Below are 26,119 nucleotides of genomic sequence, written 5' to 3' on the forward strand. Positions count from 1 at the left end.
TTTTCTAAAGCAAAAATTTTGCTATTTGGTAAAATATCTGTAGTTAAGAGTCATGTTGCAGGAAGTCAATTCTTCTGGAAAACCTAATTCTCAGGGAATTACGTTTTACCTGGAAAAATCAGGGAAATCTCTGGGAATTTTAGGAATTTCATAAAATCTCAGGGAACTCTACATTTTTAACCTAGCACTGAAATTGAGTTTTATTAATCACACATTTTTAATGCTTAATATCACAAATGGTGTTAATTATTGTAAATATTATTCCATAAAATTATTGATGTCTAAAAACTGTGGTTAAATTACTGTTTATGGCTAGTATACAGCTCAACTGAGAAGAAAGAAAAGATATTATTGTGATATGATCCCCCTCGCCACCTTCACCCTGTTCGCCATTAACTTCTCAGGAGCTTCTTGACACCATCTTGCTCCTCATACGTGGAATTCTCATGGATTTTTTTTTACAAGTTTGAGTAGCCACCCTGTTTTAGCATACATAGCTGTGTGTGTTTTTTATCAGATTTTAAAACTTAGATTAGAAACTCTGTCCAATCAGGGTAAAGCTAATAGCAGATCTGGGAATAAAAATGTCCCGTGCCAGTGCTTAATACAATCTTACCAGGTATATAATTTATGGTAACTTATGAGTAAAAGTGACAGCTCACTGAATAGTGGAGGCATTGAGTCATCAGCAGGCATGTAAATTACATGATGCCAGCTGAATACACTGTTGGCAGTGCAGTTCTGCAGCTTGACTGGAGTGAGGAATTGTGTCGGGTGGAGTGAATGAGGGGAGAAAAGAGGCAGGAAGGGGGGGGGGGGGAGTTGGTGAAGGGTATCTGATGACAGTAGGAGGGATAGAATGGAAATGCAGAAGGGAGAGGCAGCAGATGCATAGGGTAAAAACGTTACATAGGTGCCAGTACTGGTGATCCCATGCGGCATATGACAGCGATGTTGAGAAATAGACAGGGAAGAAGTGAAAGAACATAAAGTGAGAGTTAAGAGGGTGTAGGTGCAGGGTAGTGGATTTAGTGTACTGGGGTAGGGAAGAAGTGGACATGAGGCAAGGGTCTAGTGGAGGTTGAAGCCTGGAATACTGTGGAAATGATTGGTGTGTTGTGCAAGGACATCTCCCATCTGCTTAGCTCAGAGAAGCTCATGTTGAGGGGAAGGATCTAATGGCATATGTTGTGAAGCAGCCTTTGAAGTCTAGTGTGTTGAGCTCTGCGGTATGTTCTGCCACTGTGTGGTCAACTCTGCTCTTTGCAACCGTGTGGCAGCAGCCTTTCATTCATATGGACAGGTGGTTGGTGGTCATGTCCATGTATAATGCTGTACAGAAATTGCTGAAAAACTGGTATTTGACATGACTGCATTCACAGGTGGTCCTGGCCCTGGTGGGATAGGATATGCCTATGGAACGAGTAGAGCAGGGTATGCTGGGTGGGTATTTAAGACAGCTCTTACACCATGGTCTTCCATAGACAGACAACAGAAGTGGCAAGGGATTGGAAGTGGTTGTGGGATAAGGATGGATACAAGGATATTACGTAGACTGAGTGGGCAGCTGAGTACCACTTTGTGAAGTGAGGTGAGGAAAGGCTTGTGAGGAGGGTGGTGGCAGCCGGTTAGGATATCTTTCATATCTGGGCACAGTGGTATATAAGATAGACCTAGTGAATGATACGTTTTAGTTGATACTGTCCAGGATCATATTGGGTGATGGGCGCTGCGTCCTCCTCCACTGCTGCTGCTTGGGAAGATTAGGGGTATTGAGCATATGGCAGGGTAAATGTGTCTGTGGAATAGATTCATTGGATAGTGCATGCCTGTGTAAGCCTTACTTTGACCTTTAGTGTAGTAGGTAAGGGAATTGTCGACACAGCACGTACAACGTGTGTGTGACCAGAATGATTAATGTGTGATTTTGGCGGGGAATGGATGACTGCTATAGAAATACAGGCACCATTGATGGGTGGGGGACTTAGTATGGACCAGTGAGCGATTTGCAGGGGGGGATGGGGGGATTTCCCCCTCTCTGCATCAGACCATCCCCTCCTCTGGTTTTAGTTTATGCTTCCCAACCTGGGATTTTTATTTCCCACCCACTGGAGTAAAACTTTACATATAATTTAAATTTGTGGAGCCGAACACTGAAAGTTTTTAATATAGTCTTACTATTAATACTATTAATATGTTTGCTTATTAATTTTGAAAAAGTGTTATCTAGTAGTTATTGTTGTTGTCTTCAGTCCAGAGACTGATTTGATTCAGCTCTCCATGCATATAGTAGTTAAGCATTTCAAAACGTTTAGAACTAAATCATCACTATCATGTTGTCATTGTTGCTTTCGTCTAAGGTGCGTCATCCGTTTACTTGCGGGATTGCGAGGAAAGTAATGTGGCAGTCATACTGCAGCAGCCGTACCACAGAGTTGGGTGAGCTGGGAGCTGAAATTCCCACCCCAGACTCTGACACAGGGTGGTGACCGGCCCGGTACCTGTGCGAACATTTACTGTTAGGCCACCTTTTGGCAACAGTATGGCACAGACTAACACTCCTGGGACGAAAGCACAAAGTAGTGCGAAGTGCGCAACGGTACTGGTCCAACTTGATTGGACGGTCTGACCTTGCTAGCCTTGATCCACGTGGGTGGAGCTTAATACAGGTTCCCCAGCATCACGTACTCCAAATTAATTGGTGCCGTTCGTTCGTTGACTCGTGTCTGCGAAACACACCGCGATCTTCACACGTTCCTGCTTCAGTAGCTTCATTAGTGAGTTGAGTGCGTCCGGGCCTGTAAGAACTACGGAGTTTTAGGATGTCATTAAAACAAAGCAAATTTCTGATTTTCTTAAGAGCAGTGCATTACGTGATACGTGTACAGATCCTGACAGTCAGGATACTAACAGTGGTGCTAAAAGAGTTAAAATAGACCGTGATTGTAAAAAAGAAAACGTTAATGATGGTGCTAATACAGGAGAAGAGACTGAATCTCCTGTGACTGAAAACTGTGATACGTCTCAAGGTAGGAATGGGAATAACAGTACTCTTGAGATTATAGTAGGAAATTGTGTTGCCTTATCACGTTTTCAAAACTGGCAAAAGACTAAGCCGTGGCTGTCCGTAAATGACAAAAACTTAGTAATATGCACAGAGTGTTCACAAGTTCGTGAACTTAAGGTGGAAAGCAGTGAACGTGTGTGTATCGATAATGCGTTTTTAGCTGGTGTTTCTGCTAATAATGCCAAAAAACTAAATGATAAAATCGGGGATCATGCAAAGTGCAAATCACACATGAAGTGAGTAGGAATCATGAATATAAAAGAAAAGTAAAGTTTAGAAAAATGCGTCATTGAAGTGCAAAGTTGTGGGGAAAGTGGCATCAAGAAAAATTAATTGCAACTGATTGTTGTTCAGATCTGCATATGTAATAGCTAAACAGAAATTATCGTTCAAATCGTATCCTGCAGTAATCGAACTACAAAAGCTTAATGGTTTATCAGTCGGTAATATGCTTCATTCTGACCATGCATGCTGAAATATTATGTTTGTAGCAGAAGAAATTAAAAAGAATCTTGCTCACTTCCTTGTAGAATTGGGTAGAAACTTTAGTATCATGATGGACGAAAGTACAACGGTTTCCAATAAAACTTGTTTAATAATATATATACGTTTGTCCTTTGAGGGAGTTGCTTGCTATTATTTTTTTGACATTGTTGAATTAGAAAGTGGGACAGGAGAATGCATTTTCAGCACACTGTTAGCAGCTCTTGAAAAGTATGGCATTACAAATGATGAACTAAAAAAAACACCTTGTAGGTATCGCAACAGATGATGGCTCAACAATGCTTGCACCTTACAAAGGCGTAGCCGCTCTACTGTGTAGTCATTTACATAAGGATTTAACTGTCGTTCATTGTATGAACCACAAAACGAAATTAGCTGTCCACGATGTTATGAATGATGTAGCAGATGTGTACCATATACAGGTTTTTTTTAGATTCCTTGTATTCTGTGTTTTCTCGAAGTCCCAAAAATCAGAGACTACTACAAAGTGTTGCACAAGAATTATCCTCGCAGCTATTAAAACTAGGCCGTATTTTTCGCGTATGTTGGGTTGCTTCCTCATTTAATGCTGTTTGAGCTTTTCTTGAAAGTCACAGTTCTCTCGTCCATCTTTTTTAAAAACTGAGACATCATGGTTCCTGATCAACTCAGGAGAGATCCAAATTTGAAGGTTTACTAAAACATCTCACAAAGTGGCTTTTCTGATAGTGCATACGCGCAAATAGTGAGTTTCGGCATTAACATCTATTTATAAATAACTGTTCAACCATGGGTAACGCCACAGTCCAAGCTAGTAACATATATAATTATACTAACCCCATAAGACATCCCCTCCCCCCCCCACTGGTAAAAGCACAAATCGCACACTGGTATGGACAGAGGTATAGATGGAAACATTAAAGGCCAATGCCCAGGAAAGTAGCAAGTTAAGCTGAGAAGGACCAGGTGAAACAAATGGGAGAGATGATATTGAAGCTATGGCGGGAAGAGGATAGAATGTCTTGGCTCTGAGTCCAGATCATGAAGATGAAGATGTAATCAATAAACTTGAACCAGACAAGGGGTTTGGAGTGCAATGCAGGTGTCCATCACTCTGCCACAGATTTGTTTATGTATCTCCCCCTTAAAGGAGAAGCAATTGTTTGTGAGGGGGTAATTGGTTACATTTCACAAGGATTGAGGTAGTGAGTTCAGAGTCGGAAGAACATTAGTTGAGGTTGTGTTCGAGAGTCACAAATCAATCAGTGTATTGGATGTTTGTGTAGAGGGAGGTGGTATCAGCAGTAACATGTTGGGATGCATGTGGTAATGGGGTGGTGATGGTTGAGAGTAGGCAAAGGGAATGGTTTGTATCTTTAACATGAGAGGGTAGGCTACAGGCAATTAGTAGATGTAGGTAAACAAAAGCAGGGATTCTTTTCAGTGGCGGCTCAGCAATCAGCTACAAAGGAGCATCCAGGATTGTTGGGTTCATGGATCTAAAGATTTAGAAGACAAATATGCAGCAGGTTGTTTGGGTGAGGAGGGAGATGGATCCAGGCGAAAGATTCTGTGTTGGGTCTAAAGATTTGAGTGGAAATTGGTGGTTACACTGGACTGTGGAGGAATTAGACAGTTGCTAGATGCCTTCTGTCAGATAATCACCACAGTTCACCATGACAGTGGTGGAGCATTTGTTTGCAGGGAGGATGCTTAAAACAGCGTCTTTCTTGAGGTTGGGTTTGACTGTTCTTTCTGTTGAGAGATGTGTGTTCCTGGCAATGGACTCGGGTAGGGAGAGTGAGATCCTGTTGGAGGTAAGGAATTCCTGGAATGTCACTAAAGGATGGTTAGATGGGAGAGGGGGAGGTCATGTTAGATGGTGATGTTAACTGGGAGAGGCAAGGTTCAGTGTTCACTGTGGTTGGAGAGTTTAGGAGCAAAATGGAGTTTCTACTGTTGGGATCAGGAGAATGAGAGTGGGTCATTGACAGGTCCAATGTTATAGTAACAACTGTCAAAATTGAACTGGTGAAACATCTGACAAAAACTTATTTTTTTGTTTTGTAACTCCAAAAAGTAATATTCTTACCTAGAGATAACAGAAAAAATTTACTATAGATGCAATACTGTAAAGACATCCAGCTATATATCAGTTGATAATGGCATTACGCCGAAACAGGCGTGTCATATAAAACATTTAAAGAAGTGTATTACCTTATTGCAGATAGTTCGGAGCATTCAGTTTCATTATGTCTTATACTGACATATACTATGCTGTGGGCCAACGGAATGGGGTGGAAAAAAAAAGACAGTTTTCATTTATTTCTAAGTTCAGCAGAAACAGACATTTTATATTGCAAGTTCCTTCATGTGACAAAATAGTTGAAAAGGGGATTGAAGGAAACAAGACTGTAATTAATAGGAAAATCATGTCATGTCACAACACATGAAGGTAGACGCAACTGAACAGGACAAAATGTAAATCTTCAATGAAATGATAGCAACAAACGACATTTAACAATATGAGAAGTTTCGAATTTCTAATGTTGGATTCACTTTTTCTTATCATTGAGTGTCTCCCTTTCACCCAGAGAGATAGGTGCTCCTGAGTGATTTTATTACATTACCCTTGAATAATGCTGTGTCCTCTTGTTTGCTTCTGTGTGCTCATATATATTTTGCCACACTGAATTTTTTTTGTGTCACCACATGCTAATGCCTGATAATAAAAATCACCAAGGATGCAAATACCAGCTGTGAAATCTTGTGTTGCATGACGATTTCTTCTCTCTTTGCTTCTAGATTACATCATCAATATGCTTGTAAACAGGTGTGGAAGTATACAGGAATGTATCCTGGAATCAGATAATGACTAAGTTGTGAACACAACAGAAGTACATTATTTTTGTTGATAACAAGTCTTAATGCCCATGATACGTAAGAATTAGGCTAAGTAATCAAAATACAGCTGCAGTCTATACCTCCATTATATGAAGAGTAGTTACTTTTAGTTGTTTCAGGTTTTGTTGAGGGATGAGCCAGTCACATGTGTTATATTTCTTGACATTCAGAATACAGGCAAACTTTTGTTCAGGTTTGCTAATGTTGGCTGCTTGTGATGTGCCAACCTGTGGTAAAAATTACTACTCCTTGTAATACAGTAATTAGTCTGGAAACTTGCCAAGAGGTGAATGGAACGATGTAAGGTCACTGTGATCAGCAGTGGTTGGCTGACTGTTGAGGTGATCATACACCACCACAATGTATTCCAGAAATTTGCGGCTACCTAAATTATAATTAAAATTGTAAATGTGTAGGATTGTTACTGAATTGACTTCAGGTGACACATGGTACATTAATCTTCAGTAACATGGATCATAAAACAAGTTGAGTATAGTAGTAAAAATATAACATTCTGACAGCTCAGACAGGTCCATCCTCTGTAAAGATTTTGGGCACATTTTCTGAATGACAACAGCTCACAGTTGTGTAAAATGTTTTTGTTACTACACTAGATGTTCATAATGTTCTCCTTTCATGAAGGATGAGAATAGCTTGGCAGATGTACAGAAGTTGAATAAAAATATGGAAACACCACAAGAAATGCATGCTTGAACATAAATGCAGATGCTAGCAAAGCCTGCAGGTGCTGCTGTTGTATTTGACCATGAACAATGCCTGTGCAATGCATTCAATAAGCTGCAAGTGCCAGTCATGATCAGAACAGTGTTTTGTGTGGTTTTGAGTGCATTATATCGGAGCTAAGTGGATGCTTGCATGGTGGCTGCTTCCACAGAAAAGGTAACCAAAGTGTTTGGTGTTCAATAGGCACCTAGGTGAAGATTTAACTGTGTAAAGGGAAAGTGTAAAAACATCATCTGCTAAGCCACAATGTGGAGAAAAGAGTGTGTTGAGTGATAGTTATGGATAGTCATTGAAGAGGAGTGTGATGAAAAATAAGAGGACAGCCATTGTGAAAGTCATTGCAGAACTGAATGTCACACTCACGAATCCGGACAGGACCAAAACAACGTGGAGGGAGGGTCTGTAGGCTTGGAATTGTAGGGTGAGCTGGAATTCCAAAATCACACTTCAGTGATGCAAATGCCATTAACAGAAAAACGTGGTGCTAAAGCTATAAATCCTTGGCTACTAAGCAATGGAAGAAAGTCATTTGGTTGTAGGAGTCTTGTTTCACACAGTTTCCAACTTCTGACTGAATTTATATCTGGTGTCCACCATCCCAAGCCTATGGTGCAGATTGCTTGCTACCAAGAGTGAAACATGGCAGGGCTCCAGTCTTGATTTAGGCAGCCATGTCATGGTATTCCATGGGTCCATAGTTAATCTGCAAGGTGGACATATCTATCAAGGATTATAGACCATTTTGGCTGACTTGGTTCATCCCATGGTACAATATTTGTTCCCCAATGATGATGATGTTTTCCAAGGCAACAGGGACCCATTTCACACAGCTCACATTATTCAGGATTTGTTTCATAAGTATTAGGATGAATAATTCCATCTCCCCTGGCCACCACAGTCAACAGAACTCATCATTATTGAGTTTTTCTGGTCTACTTTGGAGAGGATGGTGCATGGTTGCTCTTATCTCCATCATTGTTACCTAAGCTTGCCAATATTTTGCTGGATGAATGGTATAAAATTCCCTTGGAGACCAAACAGGACCTGTATTTTCCGAGATGACTGGAAGCTGTTTTGAATGCCAACTATGGCCTGCACTGTATTAGGCTTGATAATGTGTTGTTTGTGGTTCTTCCATATTTTTGTGCACCCTATGTATTTTGTATCTGAAGGAAGGTTGACTATGTCATATTTGCTTTTTACCTTCAGAGGGGAATGATTATTTTGTAGATGTTGAACTGTATAAATTTTTATGGTAATATTAATGTTGTAACATTTTGTTAACTTATAAGCATACCCAGCGGGGAGCAGGGGAGAGCACTACCAGCCACATCTTAGGATAGATGCAGTCTGTACAACTTCTGAAATCAAAACTTTCCTCATTGCACATAAGCATCATGATTTCATGGCCCCTTTCAAGACTACATCACATTATGGACTACTTTTACATGTATCACCAGAATGTCTGCACTGTTCCCAAAACCATTAAGTTGCCAGTAGTTCAACTGCTATACCAGAAAAATAAAGCATAGCAGCTGATCCTATCTGCTACAATAGTTTTCTCCACTGCACAAGAGAACAGCTTTGGGGATAAAAAGAACAAGTACTAGCAATAATAAGACCATTAGATTTGAGTTCACTTTTGTTATTTGACTTCTCCATAGGAGCAGTGGTTAAGACTGTAGGAGACTCATTCAAAGGGTTTAAATCTTCTGGCCATTCAGATTTAGATTTTTCATAATTTTTGTAAGTTATTTAAGGCAAATTTATGGGTGATTATTTTAAAAAAAGAATATTGCCGATTATCTTCTCTTTGAGCATGTGCTCCGTCTCTAATTATAGCATCATTCACAGGATATTAAACATTCTTCCTTGAAGGGAATGAATAATTGAATTACCTACACATTGTTATTGTACCCTAATATCATTGTCGGAGGAAGATCAATGGTCAAGTAACATGGTTTGTAACCTCTCTACCCACTTTCAGCTGAGTCAAAGGGCATGTTCACGGGTAATATGAGGAAGTAAATACATGCTCGTTACAATTGAACTTTTGCTTTTTGAGCCAGTGTAGATGGAAAACTATTTACTGTGTAGGTACCAAATGGTATCAATGGTGTTCAGATAGTGCACTGCAGGATTTGTGTTTCTAGTAGTGTTAAGTGTTGTGACTTGCTGTTAGGCACCGGCACTGATACTGATATGGTGGTGTAGGGTTGAAACACAAGCATCAGTGTGCACTACAGTTGCAAACTGTCAGCCTGGTACTGGATAAGGTGAGCAGGGCTCTACTCATAAAGCTATTTTATCAAAACAACAATAGTGATCTTATCTTCCTGAGTATTGACATGAAGAACATGATTTGGAAGTTTGAATTAACTGACAATTTGGGAATTGCTCCTGGGGGAGGCCAACAGCTAATTGTGCCTCAAATTGTTGATGAAATTACTATTGCCATGGCTGAGAATGCTAGATGCAGTGTGCAGTTTTCCAGCAGTGCATGAGCTGTATTACAACAGCTGGACATTCCATGATCCACTGTTGTTCAGGCAGCACTAAAGCACTCTGTAGTGCAGTTCCAGGTTGTTCTGGATGCAGATGGTTGTCAAATTGAGCAACATTCGTAATCTGGAATGCAAACGTGGTATGCAAGTAACAAATGTTACCCTCTCAATTGGAAATTAAAAAGTGTTTCCTTCAGTGCCTTATTCATTATTTCTCTTCCATATGTCCTTGCAAATATTTACACAAAAATTTGTTGTCCTACAGTCACTCTCAAGTTGTGAAAATTTAATTATAAACACCTTGTATGTTCTTGTAATGAGATTAATACACATAATTGCAAAAATGCGAGAGGAATAATATTGTTCAGATTCCAGTTGTAACTTATTGCTAAATGGAAAAATGGACAAAAACCAAAATATCTTTGGCATTATAGTGATCAGAGGAAGTTGTTATAAAACATTGTAGAACGACACATTTGTTACTTCATGTGGGCAGTGGGAATGATGTATGTATTAAAGTGAATAAATTGAGAGTGAAATGGTGGAAACTCCAGGATGGAATAACAACAGTATGAGAAATAGAATAGATTGCTACTCACTGTAAAAGTGACCCATTGAGTTGCAGACAGGCACATTGAAAAGACTGTTATACTTGCAGCTATCGGCCAAAGCCTTCCTTGGCTAAGAAAACATTCACACATTTACGTAAGCAATCACACCTCATCCACACTCAGCCACCACCACCAGCACTTCCGACCACTTGGAGCTGCCATTGGTCACGGCTGAGTGTGCGTGAGGTGTGCTTACTTGTGTGAATGTGTGTATGTTTTCTTTGCTGAGGAAGGCTTTGGCTGATAGCTGCATGTGCAGCAGTCTTTTCATTGTGCCCGTCTGCAAATCAGGGGGTCATATTCACAGTGAGTAGGAATCTATCCTATTCCTTATATTGTTAAATTGAGAGTGATATTGATGTTGTTGTTGCAGCTTAGAAGACTAAAAAATTTCAACAGATACGCAAATATATTTGAAACAATCATATCTATGTTTATTGTTTGTTAGTGATTCTGCAAAAATAAATTAGAGTACAATTAAAAGAAGTACAATGTATCCTGAAATCTTTTACAACTAAACAATTTTCTAAATTTCCTGAGTTGTTGGTTCCTCCGTCTTTCATTTGCCACTTTTATTACTTGATCCTTTGTTTCTAGCGATCCAGATTTCAGTGGCCTGGTGGTTGTCATATGCCAAGAAGACTGCAGGATACAGTATCACCTACCCTGCTGGAAAAATTTTAAGGAGACACATTCAGACATTGAGAAACTTTCTGATAGGGTTTGTACATATATGATTTTATAGTTAAAAGATTTTGCTTCTGTTTTTCTTGTCAGTGCTCTCTAGTTGTTCCTGTTATGCTGGCTGGTTGCCATACATGCATCTTGTATGGCAAAACTTAGATGACGCTTTTTTTAAATTAGTAATAATTCCATGTAATATACAGGTGATGCATGCTATCACTTCCATGTACCTTACAACTACATTTTAGTAAATACATTTCTGCTTTATAAATCTCAGTTGCTTGTGGTTTAGGAAGATGTGCTTATTTGGACAGAAGACTTTGGGAAGAGGCCTAATACTATGCTATTCTATGCTTTTTATTCTCCCCCCCCCCCTCTACACTCTCTCTCTCTCTCTCTCTCTCTCTCTCTCTCTCTCTCTCTGTCTGTCTCTCATTGCACAGCTCTGTGTAATAGTGCAGCCATCAGTTGGATTGTTTTGTACAAATGCTTTTAAATTCTCCATAACAGTAAGATAAATAAATTAATTAACTACTTAAACATTGCTCCTATCCCATTTAGCATTTATCTATTATTAATTCTTTTTACATTATTGTCAGTTAAAAGGTTTTCTGTATTGACTATGGGCCAGGATGACCGTTTGTGCCACTGTCGTTGGCTGTGCTTACCAACTTCATTATGAAATATACCTTTCCAGATTTTATCAGTTTCTTAATTATTTATCTAACTTTGCAAGGAATATGAGTTTTGTTTGGTTATTGATTATGTCTGTTGATTGACACTATTTCTTATGTAGTTTATTTGTGGTAGTTCAGCTATTGAAAGCCCATTTCTGTTGTTTGCTAATCAGAGTAGTCTTTGCAGGATTACAAATTCTTTATATAAATTCAGAACCAAGCAGCTTCAAACGGAGTACATTAACTTTTCTTCTTTTGGTTCCAACCAAACAAAAATACTACTAAAGCACTTTTTATCTATTTTTCTTTTACAAGATAAATTGGTTAAGTGCATTATTTTACTACTACTTCCAGTTTTTTAACTAAAAATGTGTTGAGTTTTGTGTCGTTATTAATTTTAATGGTGGGTGATGGAAGCTTGTACAGACCATGAAACTTTTCAAGCACATGAAGTAAAATGTCTGTGGCTGTCAGAAACACAGATTTTGTCTATCAACAAATCACAGTAACACTTTTTGGAGACTTGAGGTAAAATAACAGTTTATTTGTCACATTGAAATCACACTTACTATTTGTAAGTTAAAATTTTAATACAAAAATATTTTCTTTGTGCACAATGCCACTAAAAATAAACCTCTGTTAATCACTTTAGTTTCTTAACATTATGATAAGGATATATAGCTACTCACCATAAAGACGACTTGTTGAGTTGCAGACAAGCATGACAAAAAGACTGTTGCATATAAGCTTTACAACTCACACACACATACCGCTATTTCGTGCCGCTCCAGCCAGATTCTTTCCCTTCCAGAATCTTTCCTTTCTTTTCTGAAGAGGGCTTTTTCTGAAGGCTTATATAGAACAGTATTTTTGTCATGCCTTTCTACAGCTCAACATGTCATATTTACGTTGAGTACCAATCTATCGTTTCTCATAATATTGTTGATATTTCAATTTGGACTTTCTATTGTTTCACTTAAGGCCCAATTTTCTGAACCTCTCTACCCTCCCAGGAAAATAACAGGATTAATTTTTTAGTAATTATCCATATATAAGTAAATAACTAAGAAAGAAGCAGGAGTCGTCGTCATCGTCCATCATAAAATAAATTGAAACAAGCCTCTTTCTTATACCATTATCTCTGACATCTTCTAGCAGACAAATGATGTCACTTTTCTCTACTGCATTATTGTTTGTTAAATTAATTACTATGTAACAGTTGTGGAATTAGACTGCAGAGCCCATAAATCTTCCTTGTTATATCTTTGATTTCAAGATTAACATAAAATTTGGCTGGAGAAATTACTATTACAGTCCTGTGTTTGCATCCTTCCCTGCTAGTGCTAACCACCAGCACCAGTTCCTCCAGTTATTCACCATGCCAACAGATTGCATTCCAGGTTTTCTAATAGTTCATGCCTCCATCATGTGTTACATAGAGTAGCAACCAACACATGAATTTTTTGTGCTGTGATGTATTTTCACAATTGCTTATTACCAGGTTCGGGTTGTGCAAAGTAATGAGAAACTGACAGGGGAGCATACTGCTTTAGGCTAAAAAAAATGCTTCACTGGTTTAATAGAAAACTTGTTTACCCGTCTGTTCTGGAGGAATAAACTAGGAATGCACTATCCTCCATACATGTTCTTTGTAGTAATAATAATAATAATAATAATAATAATAATAATAATAATAACTTGTCTTGGTGAGCTGTTTGTGCTAGGCAGCAATTACAAGTTCCATTGACTTTATTGCTGTTTGAGTACATCATCATCAAACACACCTCTGTGACTCTTTCCCAGTACTGATCTTGGGAAAAGATTTGGCATGTGTTTGCAGCTCTTGTTTCAAGTATAGCTTTCTGCCAATTGATGCTCTTTTTTGATGAACAGACTCCATCACACAAATTTTGCAGTGAAAGTGAACCTCCTTTATCCCAGACTTTCTGTTAAACCTGAGCTCCAAGACAATTCCAATTGACTTAGCCATACATCAAATAGTCCATCATCCACCTTTAAAAATAAGTTCACAAATGTGCTTGACATTTTCATTTGTTTAGTTAGACTATTGCCTTCCAAAATATTTACATGCATGTCTGAAAAAACTTGTCGACGATCCACAATTGTACAAAATAGTTCTAAATTAATTCACTAAATATGAATTCCTTGTCATCGGATGTATTAATGTAGACCTACTAACCAATAGCAACATATGACAATTTGTACGATACCTGGACTCAAATCTGGATTTCCTGCTTGTTACGAGCAGTTGCCTCAACCACAGCCTTATATCATAGACCACTGATATGCTTGCAAATTCTAGCAACAGGGAGGAGAATGAAACAACAAAGAATTGAGACCAATGTTTTTTTCATTGTGTGCATGCGTAGGCTGGTAATACTTAAGTGCATGTTTGAAAGAACATTGTTGTTGACCCACAGCTGATATCAAGGAATTCACATTCAGTAAATTAATTTCGAATCCAGAGGATGGATGGTTTGTCGTTAATTGATAAGCCACTGTTTTTGTAACAGGAAAACAATGGAGGCATGGATTTTTCCCCTTCTGTGGAAGCTGTTTTTGATGTCAAAGATGAAAGTAGAATTTCACAACTACTTGATGTTCACTTAAATCAACTATTTTGAAAAACAAGAAGAGTGCAAAACGGCTCTGTGGTGAAAGAATTTACCATGGGCGTATAAAACATTCCTGGGCAACCCCACAGGCAGCCTTGAATTTACAATGGGTTCAAGCACACACACACACACACACACACACACACACACACACACCTCTAGGGGAGATACGTGTATTACACAGTCTACATTCACACAATGCTTTTTTGGAATCTTTTGGATACTCTCTTCTGTTAGACACATGAATGCCAGCTGAAGCAGCCCACAAGCTGATAAAAGGTTTATAATAATAACATTACATTTTCTCAAACCTTTACAGATTATAACTTGTTTGAGTATATGTGTCTGTTAATCACTGTGATCAGATGCCACAATGTTTGCTTTAAATATAGTGCAGGCAGTTTCCTTCTCCATTCTTTACCAACCAAACAGTTGTTCTGTCTACCTTACCATGCTATTGACAGCATGCTCTTCTGGAATTTTCCGGCCTTCCCTGTTTATTTTTACTTTTTCATCTTCTCTGGTACACACAGTACTTTTGTCATAATTGCATTGTGATTGTGATTGTTAAAGTGCTGTTGACTAGAAATGAATTAAATGATTGTTTTGAATATTCCTATCACAATTAACATCATTTTTAAAAACCGAATATTTTTAGTGATCATTGACAACTATCAGTTATCTATGCAGTGATAGAAAAACAGACACAGTAGGTACAACTTTGATTTCATTGCTCTGAAGGTAAGTCATGTGGTTTTGTACAAAGGGTGTTCAAAAAGTTTTGTACAGTCATATCTAATTTTTTATTTGTTGCAGGAGGAGAATGAAATTTTTTGTGAACATACTTGGAACATTTAGCTATACATTGAGCCTACTCATTGTAACTTCCATCAGCTGTGATGCACCTGGCCCAACGTTCTTTCCATGATGTAAATGCACTTTGGTAAAATTATGGGGATTGACTTTTACACCATCACTTGATACAGGAAATAAGGTCTTTCTGACTATCAAATGTATTACCGTGCAGATGAACCTTCAGACGACCAAAGAAGTAAAAATCAGACAGAGCCAAGTCCGGACTGTAGGGAGGATGAGGAACAATTTTCCAACCCATTTTCCTGATTTTCTCCTGCATCATAAGGGCTGTATGGGGTTTGGCATTTTTCTGTACCCTAGTGACTGTACCAGTGATACCACAGCACCCAATGACAAATGAGCCATTTCAGCAAGCTGTCGTGTCATCATACGTCTGTCATTTTGGATGATTTGATCAATGGTCTCCTTATTCACATCACTCACTGCCGTCGATAGTCTAATGCATCGTGGATTGTCCAGTAGAGAGAAATCACCTTTAAACCTCTGCAACCGCCGCTTGATACTGCTGCGATCCATTGTGTCCTCCCGATAAACAGGCAGCAACGTCTTGCGAATCAATGTGGCAGAGTCATCGCCGGGCTTGAAGAGTAACTCCATCATCGACCGTTGTCGCAACCAGACATCTACTTCACAGTCCATTATGGATCACCTGTAAATAAAAGAAAATACTTTTATACACCAACTAAATGTTCCAAGTATATTCACAAAAAATTTCATTCTCCTCTTGCAAAAAGTAAAGAAAATTAGAGACGACTGTGCAAAACTTTTTGAACGCCCTTTGTATTATGGTGAAATAAATGTTGTTTCTATCTGTTGACATCTGTTGAAGCTGAGCTCTTGAGTTCTTGACATAACCATTTCTTGAATTCTTTCCCCAGATGCAAAAATCCGTGTTGTATGATATAGTGCTATGCTGATGGTTTGTGAGTAATATAAATGAAGGGATGTCTACAGGGGAAAAATTTCTACGATTAACAAATTTTAACATCTGTGTCCATGACATAAATAGCCATCATTTTACAAAACACTTGTAGTACTATCTTGTTGGACACCTTATGTGTTGTATTTGTATAATGAAAGTGAGAAGTAAAATTACTACACAGGATTCACAGCTGAACTTTGTATAGAAGCTTTAGAGAGACCTTGGTTTGTGATAATGACATTTTGTCTGAATTGCACATTTCAGTGAGCAGATGGTAAGCAGTTGGAATATTAACAACTACTAAAAGGATACATTGCTATTTAACTGTAAAGATGACAAGTTTAGTTGCAGACAGACACAATGAAAAGACTATTGTACACTAAGCTTTCAGCTAATGCCTTAACAGAAAAGATAGGAGAACACATACACTTCCACACAAGTAAGCACACTTCATGCATACAAGAACACTGTCTCCAGGCACCATAGCCAGCTAAAGTGACTGGAAATAGTGGTCAGTTGTGCATGGAGTGTAACTGCTTCCATGAATGTGAAAAAGGCTTTGACCAAAACCTAAGTGTGTAAAAGTATTTTTGTTGTGCCAGTCTGCAACTTAACATGTCATCTTCATGGTGAGTAGCAATGTATCCATTTCATAATTGTAGATGGTAAGCAGTGTTAGTAGTTATTAAATTATCTGTTCTTACAACCTCTGCAAATACTCAGTGACTGATATCTGTTCTGAGTTATTCTTGCCATCTCTAATGGTGACACCAGTTAATAATGGAACAACATGATCAGTCCTCACCTCTTTTTAACATTACCTTACGTGTACTTCAATCAATGGTTGTCGAATTAGGAACATGTGTGTTGTGTGTCATTTCTCCTTGTAATGCTTATAATGTTATTGACAGTTGTTACCATATTAATAATTAGATAACAAAAGATAAAGATGATTTTTTGTACATTATAGATTATTTCTCACCATAGGGTATGCTGGGCATGCAGTGTCCAACTGCAGACTGTGTGACTTCTGAAAATGTCCCATCTGTAATAATAAGGATAGAAATTTTTGGAGAAGATGCAGAACTTAAAAGTTGCTATCCAAAGGAAATGAAGAAGAATGATAATGTTGTAAAAGATTCTAAAAAGAACAGGTTTGTATATTACGTTATTGTGTTCATATCTCATGTTTCCAGAAATATGTCTAACATGTTTTCTAATTGTTCTTTTCAGAAAGAAGAAAGAGAAACCCACAGCTGCAATTGAAAAGGAGGTAAAATTTGTAATATCTGATAATGAAACACTTTTACAGGATGAATGTAGCTTTGCATCAATGCTTTTGTGGTGTTTCTGACATGAAATTACAATCAGTAAAGGATAGAAATAACTTCTGTCCAACTTTACATACAGTTGAAAATCTGGACTGGAATAATGATAATGTGAAATAAGATAGATTGCAGCTTGCCACATAGATGAGGCATTGAGTGTCAGACAGGCACATTTAAAGAAGAGTGTTAAGTATTATAAACTACTGTAGCATCCTCCTCCAGATGTAGAACTCCCCCCCCCAATTCCCGCACTCACACACACACACACACACACACACACACACACACACACACACACACGCACGCACAGATACATAGGTTACACACATGGCCATACTAAGGCCTGACTGCAGGAGTAGCACTCTCGACTAAGGTGGGTAGTGGGTACAGGAGAGGTATTGGGCAGAAAGGGAGAGAGATAATAGTAGCAAGAGTACGGGTGCGGGAGGATGCTGCAGAGCTGTATGTGGTAGTGTGCAGGGCCACGGCACAGACGGAATCCTGGGCTACTAGATGCAGCATCGAGATGCTGTGCTTTGTGATGGAGGATGAATCAAAGAAGGGGAAGGACAATGCAGGTGTGTGTGTGTGTGTGTGTGTGTGTGTGTGTGTGTGTGTGTGTGTGCCCCCCCCCCTCTCTCTCTCTCTCTCTCTCTCTCTCTCTCTCTCTCTCTCTCTCTCTCTCTCTCTCTCTCCCCCCCTCTCCCTCTCCCTCTCCCTCTCCATTCCAACCCCCCCCCCCCCTTACCTTTTCTATATGCCCTCACCAGATCCCAGATTCAATTCCAGGATAGGTCGGGGATTTTCTCCACTCGGGGACTGGGTGTTTGTGTTGTCCTCATCATTGCATCATCATTCGGGGAAAATGGCAAGCCTTGACTGTGTAAAGATTGAGAATTTGTTTGGATGATTGAGCACCCCACGAACCAAAATCATCATCATCACATTTTCTGTATCCCCATTATCAAGACTGATAACATTTGAGAACTCCTTAGAACAATGAAATAGGTTAATAGATGAATTTTTTTCCTTGTGGCTGTAGCTACTTGGATAACTGAAACAAAGACTGTTATTTACTTAGAACTACAAATAATTCAGTACTATGTGTCTGTGAAGGTAGTAGTTAGTTCTGTGTACATCAGAATTGACTAATGATGTTTCCTTGATGTCATGGAACATTTTTCTGCACAGATATAAGAATGATTGATAGAAGTATTTGTTGTTGTTGTTTTTTGTGGTCTTCTGTCCAGAGACGGGTTTGATGCAGCTCTCCATGCTACTCTATCCTGTGCAAGCTTTTTCATCTCCCAGTACCTACTGCAACCTACATCCTTTTGAATCTGCTTAGTGTATTCATCTCTTGGTCACCCTCTACGATTTTTACCCTCCACACTGCCCTCAATACTAAATTGGTGACCCCTTGATGCCTCAAAACATGTCCTACCAACCTACCTTCTTCTAGTCAAGTTGTGCCACAAAATCCTCTTCTCCCTAATTCTATTCAATACCTCCTCATTAGTTATGTGATCTACCCATCTAATATTCAGCATTCTTCTGTAGCACCACATTTCGAAAGCTTCTAGTCTCTTCTTGTCCAAACTATTTACCGTCCATGTTTCACTTCCATACATGGCTACACTCCATAAAATTCTTTCAGAAATGATTTCCTGACACTTAAATCCATACTTGATGTTAACAAATTTCTCTTCTTCAGAAACGCTTTCCGTGCCATTGCCAGTCTACATTTTTTATATCCTCTCTACTTCGACCATCATCAGTTATTTTGCTCCCCAAATAGCAAAACTCCTATAGTACTTTAAGTGTCTCATTTCCTAATCTAATTCCCTCAGCATCACCTGACTTAATGTGACTAGATTCCATTATCCTCGTTTTGTTTTTGTTGTTGTTCATCTTATATCCTCCTTTCAAGACACTGTCCATTCCATTCAACTGCTATTCCAAGTCCTTTGCTGTCTCTGACAGAATGACAATGTCATCAGCATACCTCAAAGTTTTTATTTCTTCTCCATGGATTTTAGTACCTACTCCGAATTTTTCTTTTGTTTTCTTTACGGCTTGCTCAATATACAGATTGAATAACATTGGGGAGAGGCTACAACCCTGTCTCACTCCCTTCCCAACCACTGCTTCCCTTTCATGTCCCTTGACTCTTATAACTACCATCTAGTTTCTGTACAAATTGTAAATAGCCTTTCCCTCTCTGTATTTTACCTCTACCACCTTCAGAATTTAAAGAGAGTATTTGTAACTCTCAGAAAATAGTATGTTGTATCTGTGGATATATGTGTATTCCAGAGGCTGTGCATGTATGTAACTATGATCAGATGGCATGAGTCTGAGTCGCATATTTCAGTGAGCAGTTGGTAAGCAGTTGGAATATTAACAACTACGAAAAGGGTAGATTGCTACTTAACTATAAAGATGACAAAGTTCATTTGCAGACAGACACAATGAAAAGACAGTTATACACTTTCAAAGCTTTCAGTTATTACATTCTACAGAAAAGAAAGGAGAACACATACACATTCACACCCCAGCTGATACCACTGCTCACTAGTTGGACATTAGCCCCCAGAGTGTACAGTAGCCATGTGTGAGATAGTTGTCCATGTAGGAAAGTGTGTATGTGTGTGTTTTTCAATATCTGAAGAAGGAGCCTGTAACAGAGATTCTAATATCCAACAGTCTTCTTTCAGTGTACTTGTCTGCTGCTCAACATCTCCTCTTTGTAGTGAGTAGCAATCTATCCTGTTTTGCAGCTATGTTTTTGTAACCTCATGTGTAGATATCTTGCCACCTTGTAAGTACAGTATCTCACTTTTTTAGTTATTAGTATTTAGCTCCACTTTGGAGAAGAAGTGATTTATAGTTATTTTTAGTATTTGGAATAATTATGATGATATGTGTCATCATTTTCTAAACTATTTTAGCCAAAAAGGAGGGCACCTAAGGAGAGAAAATTGTCGGAGCAGACTGCAGAACCACTACAGATTTCGTCTGTTAAGTTAGTGTAAGTATTAACATACATTTACTAACATCAAAAAATCTCTCTGGAGCTTTCAAGTTTTTATTTATATCTGTGAATTTGATATCACTGCAGAATGTGCTCCATTCATTTTCATTTAAATGTACATATTTTGTCCGCAGCAGTGGGAAGACACATTGAGGAAATTTAAAGACAAAGTTACAGTGAGAAACAGCTAGAAGTAGTTGACTTTACAAATTAAGTATAGCAGGCACAAATGTCAGAGATCTCAAAACATATACTAAATTCCATCCGAAAAGGCCTCAGAAGGCCCAATAGTACTGACCAACCACAATACCATCCTCACCCTATTGGCGCCACTGGATACAGATTTGGGGTGGAAGGGGGGGGGGGGGGGGGGGGACTCTCCCGGCTGTTGTCAGTTATTGTGACTGGAGCAGCTACTTCTCAATTAAGTAGCTCCTCAATTTGCCTCACAGGGGCTGAGTGTGCCCCACTTGCCAACAGAACAGTGCTCAGTAGACTGGCAGGTCATAGGCCCAAGTGTTAGCCAATAATACTCATCTTCTGTGATCTGACAGGGACCTGTGATACCACTACGGCAAGGCCATTGGCTTAAAAAAAATGGAATAATAAAATAATAATCAAGCAGTGAACGAGATGTCACAGCTGTGTTACTGTGTGAACTGGCCAGTGAGCATTGTCATTTATCTGTGACAGCCCTTGTGAATGATAGGTGGTGTCATATGATGATTGGTTCCCATTTGTATATTCCATACTGTAAGTGTGCATCCTCTGGTTATTCATAAATCTTACAGTATTGAAACTATTTGTTCCCATCTGAAAAAGAAAGTCTTATTTGACCATCTCTTGCTCTAAATATAGATTTGATCAAAAAATCCTCAGGCTTTTTAGTGTGTTTAGTTCAGTTTTTAGTTATCTAGAGAGTTTTGGGGTGTCACTTGAGCTGTAAATGGCTGTTGTCAGTCTGGGTAAGTGTGGGTATCCTATACAGTGCATATAGTGTTCATTCAGTGCTGAAACTCAGTTTTTTCCCCTTTTTCTTTCTTTCTTTCCATTTCTTCATATGAAATCATTACTGCTTAGAAACTAATAGAATGACAAAGTTATTGAGCTAAATGATTCTTCCTGGACTTCAGTTGACCAAAACTTGACAGTGCCATCAACAAAGACTAGAAGCTTCCCACAACCTTGAAATAGGTAATACATTTAGTGAATGAAACCTACACATTGATGCTTTTCAGTTTATTGGATAAAGACATACTATCCATGAAGATAAGTGATTGTGTCATTTTATTTTTTTATATTTTTTGTAACAGAATCATATGAGAGTTTCACTAGCTGTAATCGTCTTCAGATTAAAGGCATGTGCTTCAAGCAGTAAAGTAATGTTTCCATTGCAATGGCTTGTTATCACTCGAAGCATTTGCCTTTAGTGTAAAAGTGACCACTCGCTGTTTAAAACAAGTTATGCCAATGTGAAGTGCCCATGTGATTTTGTCATAAACATTAGGAAAAAGTTCTCTTTATTTTCATTGCATAATAAATCATAATGTTTGTCTGCATCCAGCATGAATAAAATTTTAACTGGAGATATTCACCAAGTACTGTACACTTGAATCTTTAATAGCAATCCTCTAATTGGTACGAGGGGAGGGCCAATTAGAGGATTCCAAAAGGGTAAGTCATAATGTTTGAGATTTGGCTTTGATCTGTCTTACTTGAAATAGGGAATTCTTTTTCACATCATAAATTAAATAATAACTATAAATCCTTTTTATTAAAATAACTTACCTCCAGGAGTTTCAAATCCAAATATTGCTGATAAAAATACTGTAAATAGAGATCAACATCCCCAGCTTTTTGAATAGATTCCATTTTCAGGACAAAAAGTCGAAATAGTTGGGAAATAGGGTTGGGTCATTCAGACTGTAGGTGAACCTGTGGCCTGTATGAGCATCTTAACCACCGAGTAAGCATGTCACATTTTCATTAGTCGATCAGGCGTACGAGGTATAAAATACCCCAGAACATAGTTTACATAACACAACGTCATACTTTAAGAAAATGGTGTTTATTTTATGACTACTGCTATTGACCCTGGTTGATTACTTGAACTTTTTAAGGTAAAATTTAATTATTTAATGAAAAGTTAATACAAGGTATTTCACCTGAGGTTGACTTACTTTATTTTTCATTTACTACATGTCTCCATATTTTAGGCCTCATGAACATAAGTCGCAGTTGAATAGAGGACTTAATTGTTGCAGTTTTGCAAGTATAAGCAGTTGTTACATGTATCTTGCAAGCAAACTTTTTGCACATATTACGTATAATGATTGTCAGTACGTCTTTTGATCGACCACACGTTACACAGCTCGCACGTTTCTTGGTTGCTGATCCTTGAGAAGCAGACAGACCTGCGTCTTTCTTTTCTTAGAGTTCTCAATATTTAATCTAGAATGTGGAAATGTCACCAGTCAGACACATTATTTTGGATCTTTCAGTTAGAGGGGGCTTCATCAATGCCATTGCTAAATTCTTAAAAAAAATTCTTTTTGCATAATGCGAGTTTTTTTGTATTTGAGGAGTACAAAGTCTGTGCATTGATTTCTGCTACATTCATGAAAGAGCAAAATATGTGCATTAACCATCACCTCATTGTGTGCAAGATGTTGTACTCATTACCTCCTTTTGTCATGTTGTAGTCCATTATTATTTCAGGCTTGTTTGTTTTATCCAGAACTTGAAGACCCAGCTTTTTGATTGTTGCTTACCTGAAATTCAACTGGTATTTCGCTTTCTCTTTCATTCTTCAGGGTGCTGATACAAGTGAGCTGCTTCTGTAGGAGAGATGTCACCAAAGGGTAACTGGTGTATCAATTATCAAAAGTGATGTTTCTTTTGCTACTTTCAGAGTCAGGAATCAGGCACACCTCTATGTCGCTTGGCTTGTTTGAGGCCCGGTATAGGCCATCTTCTTGTTGTACTCAATATATCCAAGTCATTTGTAAAAAATGTTTTTGAGTTGACCCAGCAAGGATCTTGAATATTCTGCTGGCTTATTGGGAATATATTGTATGAAACTGCAGAGCCCTCAGAGAGCCTCCAATTTTCCATCTGTAGTGACATAGGTCCCCAGGTTGTATGAATTTCTGCAGTTGTGAATAAACGGCTGCAAGACAGGATGGATGCCAGCTAGTTTGTCTGGCTGCAAGAAATGATGAATGGCAGCTAGTTTCTCTACTCTTCTTCTTTTAGCTCATGTGCTGTTGTCATCAAATCACATAAATTGGAGTAAAAACAAAAATCTCTTGTAACTTATACGTGCTCTTAGAAATTTCATTCCTGTTTCATCCGAGTTCCATAGCTTGAGTGTGTAAGTGTGATGTCCTCTCTTTATTCCCGTAGATGTAAATATCTCAGTAAAGCAACTCTTTCAGTTTGTGATGTTTTCTTTGCGTCTCTGTATTGAGGATACTGTGATGATTCACTATTTTCTTTACATACAAATTTGTACAAGTGATAGTATCATCTATCGTGCTGTTGTCTGTCGTTTTATGAAAAGCAGAAATTTCATTACTGAGGTCATCCGCATTGCTACTGGTACTAGGAAATGCTTTCACTGTATTTTTATTTCTGCATGATCTAACCCATCAGACTTATCCAACAACTCCTGCCGAATTTTGACTATTTCTTCCAGCATGGATAAGTAAAAACTAACTGATTTTTTCAAACTTCTGATCTGGTATAAATAACTACACACGTTTGCATGTACATGGTTAATATGTGTTTACTTGCGGGACCAGATACAGGGGGTACTTTACACAGCAGTAGCATTGTGCCAACAGTGTCTCATAAACATATGCACGCAGAGACTGACACAGTAAAACTAACAGCAACAATCGGTGGCCGAGACAACAATAGAGGAATATTTAGCACATCAGTAATCTCTTACATAGAGCAGTGTTGCCACTAGCAAAAAGTAAATGTGGGGTACTGTAGCCCCAACGCTGACATGGGCACATATGACCTTAGCTATTTTTGGCCCTGAAACAAAACGAAACAAAACAATATACCCCAGCACATTTGTTCGACAGTTAAACATATTATGCTGCACTGTTCCCCAGTAGTCTGTAAGTTTGTCCTGCCTTTTTCTCAAGTGCTGTAAACATATTTACTTCTGCCCACTTGCCAGGTACTGAATGGTTGGTTCTAAGCACTATGGAACTTAACATCTGAGGCCATCAGTCCTCTAGACTTAGAACTACTTAAACCTAACTAACCTAAGGACATCACACACATCCATGCCCGAGGCAGGATTCAAACCTGCAAACGTAGCAGCAGCACAGTTCCGGACTGAAGCGCCTAGAACTGCTCAGCCACAGCGGCTGGCTTATTGAATGCTGTGGATACATTAAGATGTGTTGTTGTTAAGATGCTGTGAATGTGTTCACAGGCACAGCCAATCTCCTGTCCAAAACTCCAAGGAACTTTTCAGATTTTGGGCCACTGAATTGAATTCTATTTGAATGTTTGTGTGATGTGGTCTTATGTTGCTGTTTTTAACTTTGCTTTGTGTCCAAGTGCTTGTCTGTGTAGACAGAGTGCTACTCTCATTGCTTTTCTCTTCCGTGTAATCAGAGTAAATATTTAAAAATTTCAAGGAGACAGCAGAATGTCTACTGAATACCTTTCTTCAGGAGACGAAATTCCTAACCAATAAAAACACTAAAAGTAGAAAATCTTAATCTTAGCATTCAATATTTGTCATTCCTTGCCCTCAAAGCATGTGGGTACCTTTAAATTAGGGTCTAAATTTGCACTTACCCTTTTCCAGTCTTTCTCATCCAACCCCTCAGTTTTCTCCGAAGAAATAACTTAGGAATTGCAAAAACTAGGTTAGTATTATGCACTTTAAGTGCTTATATTGGCAGTTCTAGGAATCTTGTATTCTTAAGGTATGTGATGACCAGCTCCTTGTAATTTTAAAAGTTTTTTGAAGTGATTTTTTCCCTTTAATATAATCAGGGCAAATTTTATATATGCATTAAAATGGTGCATTCTTGTGTTCCACTGAGAAAGAAACGCTGGAAAAACTCACAGGGAGGAACAGTGAGGATAAATTATGCAATATTGATGATACTGAAGGCTTGGATAGAATGTCAGTACTTTGCTGTGTACATCAGTGGATATAACAAAGTACTCTGTGGTTTGTACCTAGGATAGAGAAGAAATTAAGTTTTTTGTAATCTGAGTAATGTAGAAGTGGTCATGAAACACTTTCGATGAAATATAGGTGTGATTTCTATGTTGTGATAAATATGAGATTTCCTTCAGTCTCAGTTATCAAAATGGAAAAAATACTGCATTTGAGAGACCACATTGCTATTCGTTGTCTCATGGCTTGTGTGGAAATGCTGACAACTATGTTTGAAGACTGCTGTTTTCAGATATTTTATTGTGGTATGTTTTGCATTGATCTCTGGAATGTTTCATTGTTGTGACAAATCTGCAATTACCAAATAAGCAAGTTAATTCAATGTTAGGAACATCATCAGATTTCAAACCTTGTTCCCAAGTGCATTTAATCTGTTTTAAGAATTCTGGGCTAGGGAAGTCTGTTGTTGCTCAAATCTAAATATTGTTTGAATA

At 38.4% G+C, this 26,119-nt stretch overlaps 1 protein-coding gene across 4 annotated transcripts in view; it reads left to right on the plus strand.

Annotated features, from left to right (window-relative positions):
* LOC124709038 overlaps nt 1-26,119 on the plus strand; it is a 342,602-nt gene that overhangs the window by 101,366 nt on the left and 215,117 nt on the right. For all 4 annotated transcript variants that reach the window (XM_047240687.1, XM_047240709.1, XM_047240701.1 and 1 more), the window contains exons 12-15: nt 10,911-11,034; nt 17,096-17,262; nt 17,342-17,381; nt 20,388-20,467. In XM_047240687.1, coding sequence (XP_047096643.1) covers nt 10,911-11,034; nt 17,096-17,262; nt 17,342-17,381; nt 20,388-20,467 — 411 coding nt within the window. The remainder of the gene's footprint in view (nt 1-10,910; nt 11,035-17,095; nt 17,263-17,341; nt 17,382-20,387; nt 20,468-26,119) is intronic.

Source organism: Schistocerca piceifrons, chromosome 1 (assembly GCF_021461385.2).
Source record: "Schistocerca piceifrons isolate TAMUIC-IGC-003096 chromosome 1, iqSchPice1.1, whole genome shotgun sequence".
Taxonomy (NCBI): Eukaryota; Metazoa; Arthropoda; class Insecta; order Orthoptera; family Acrididae; genus Schistocerca; species Schistocerca piceifrons.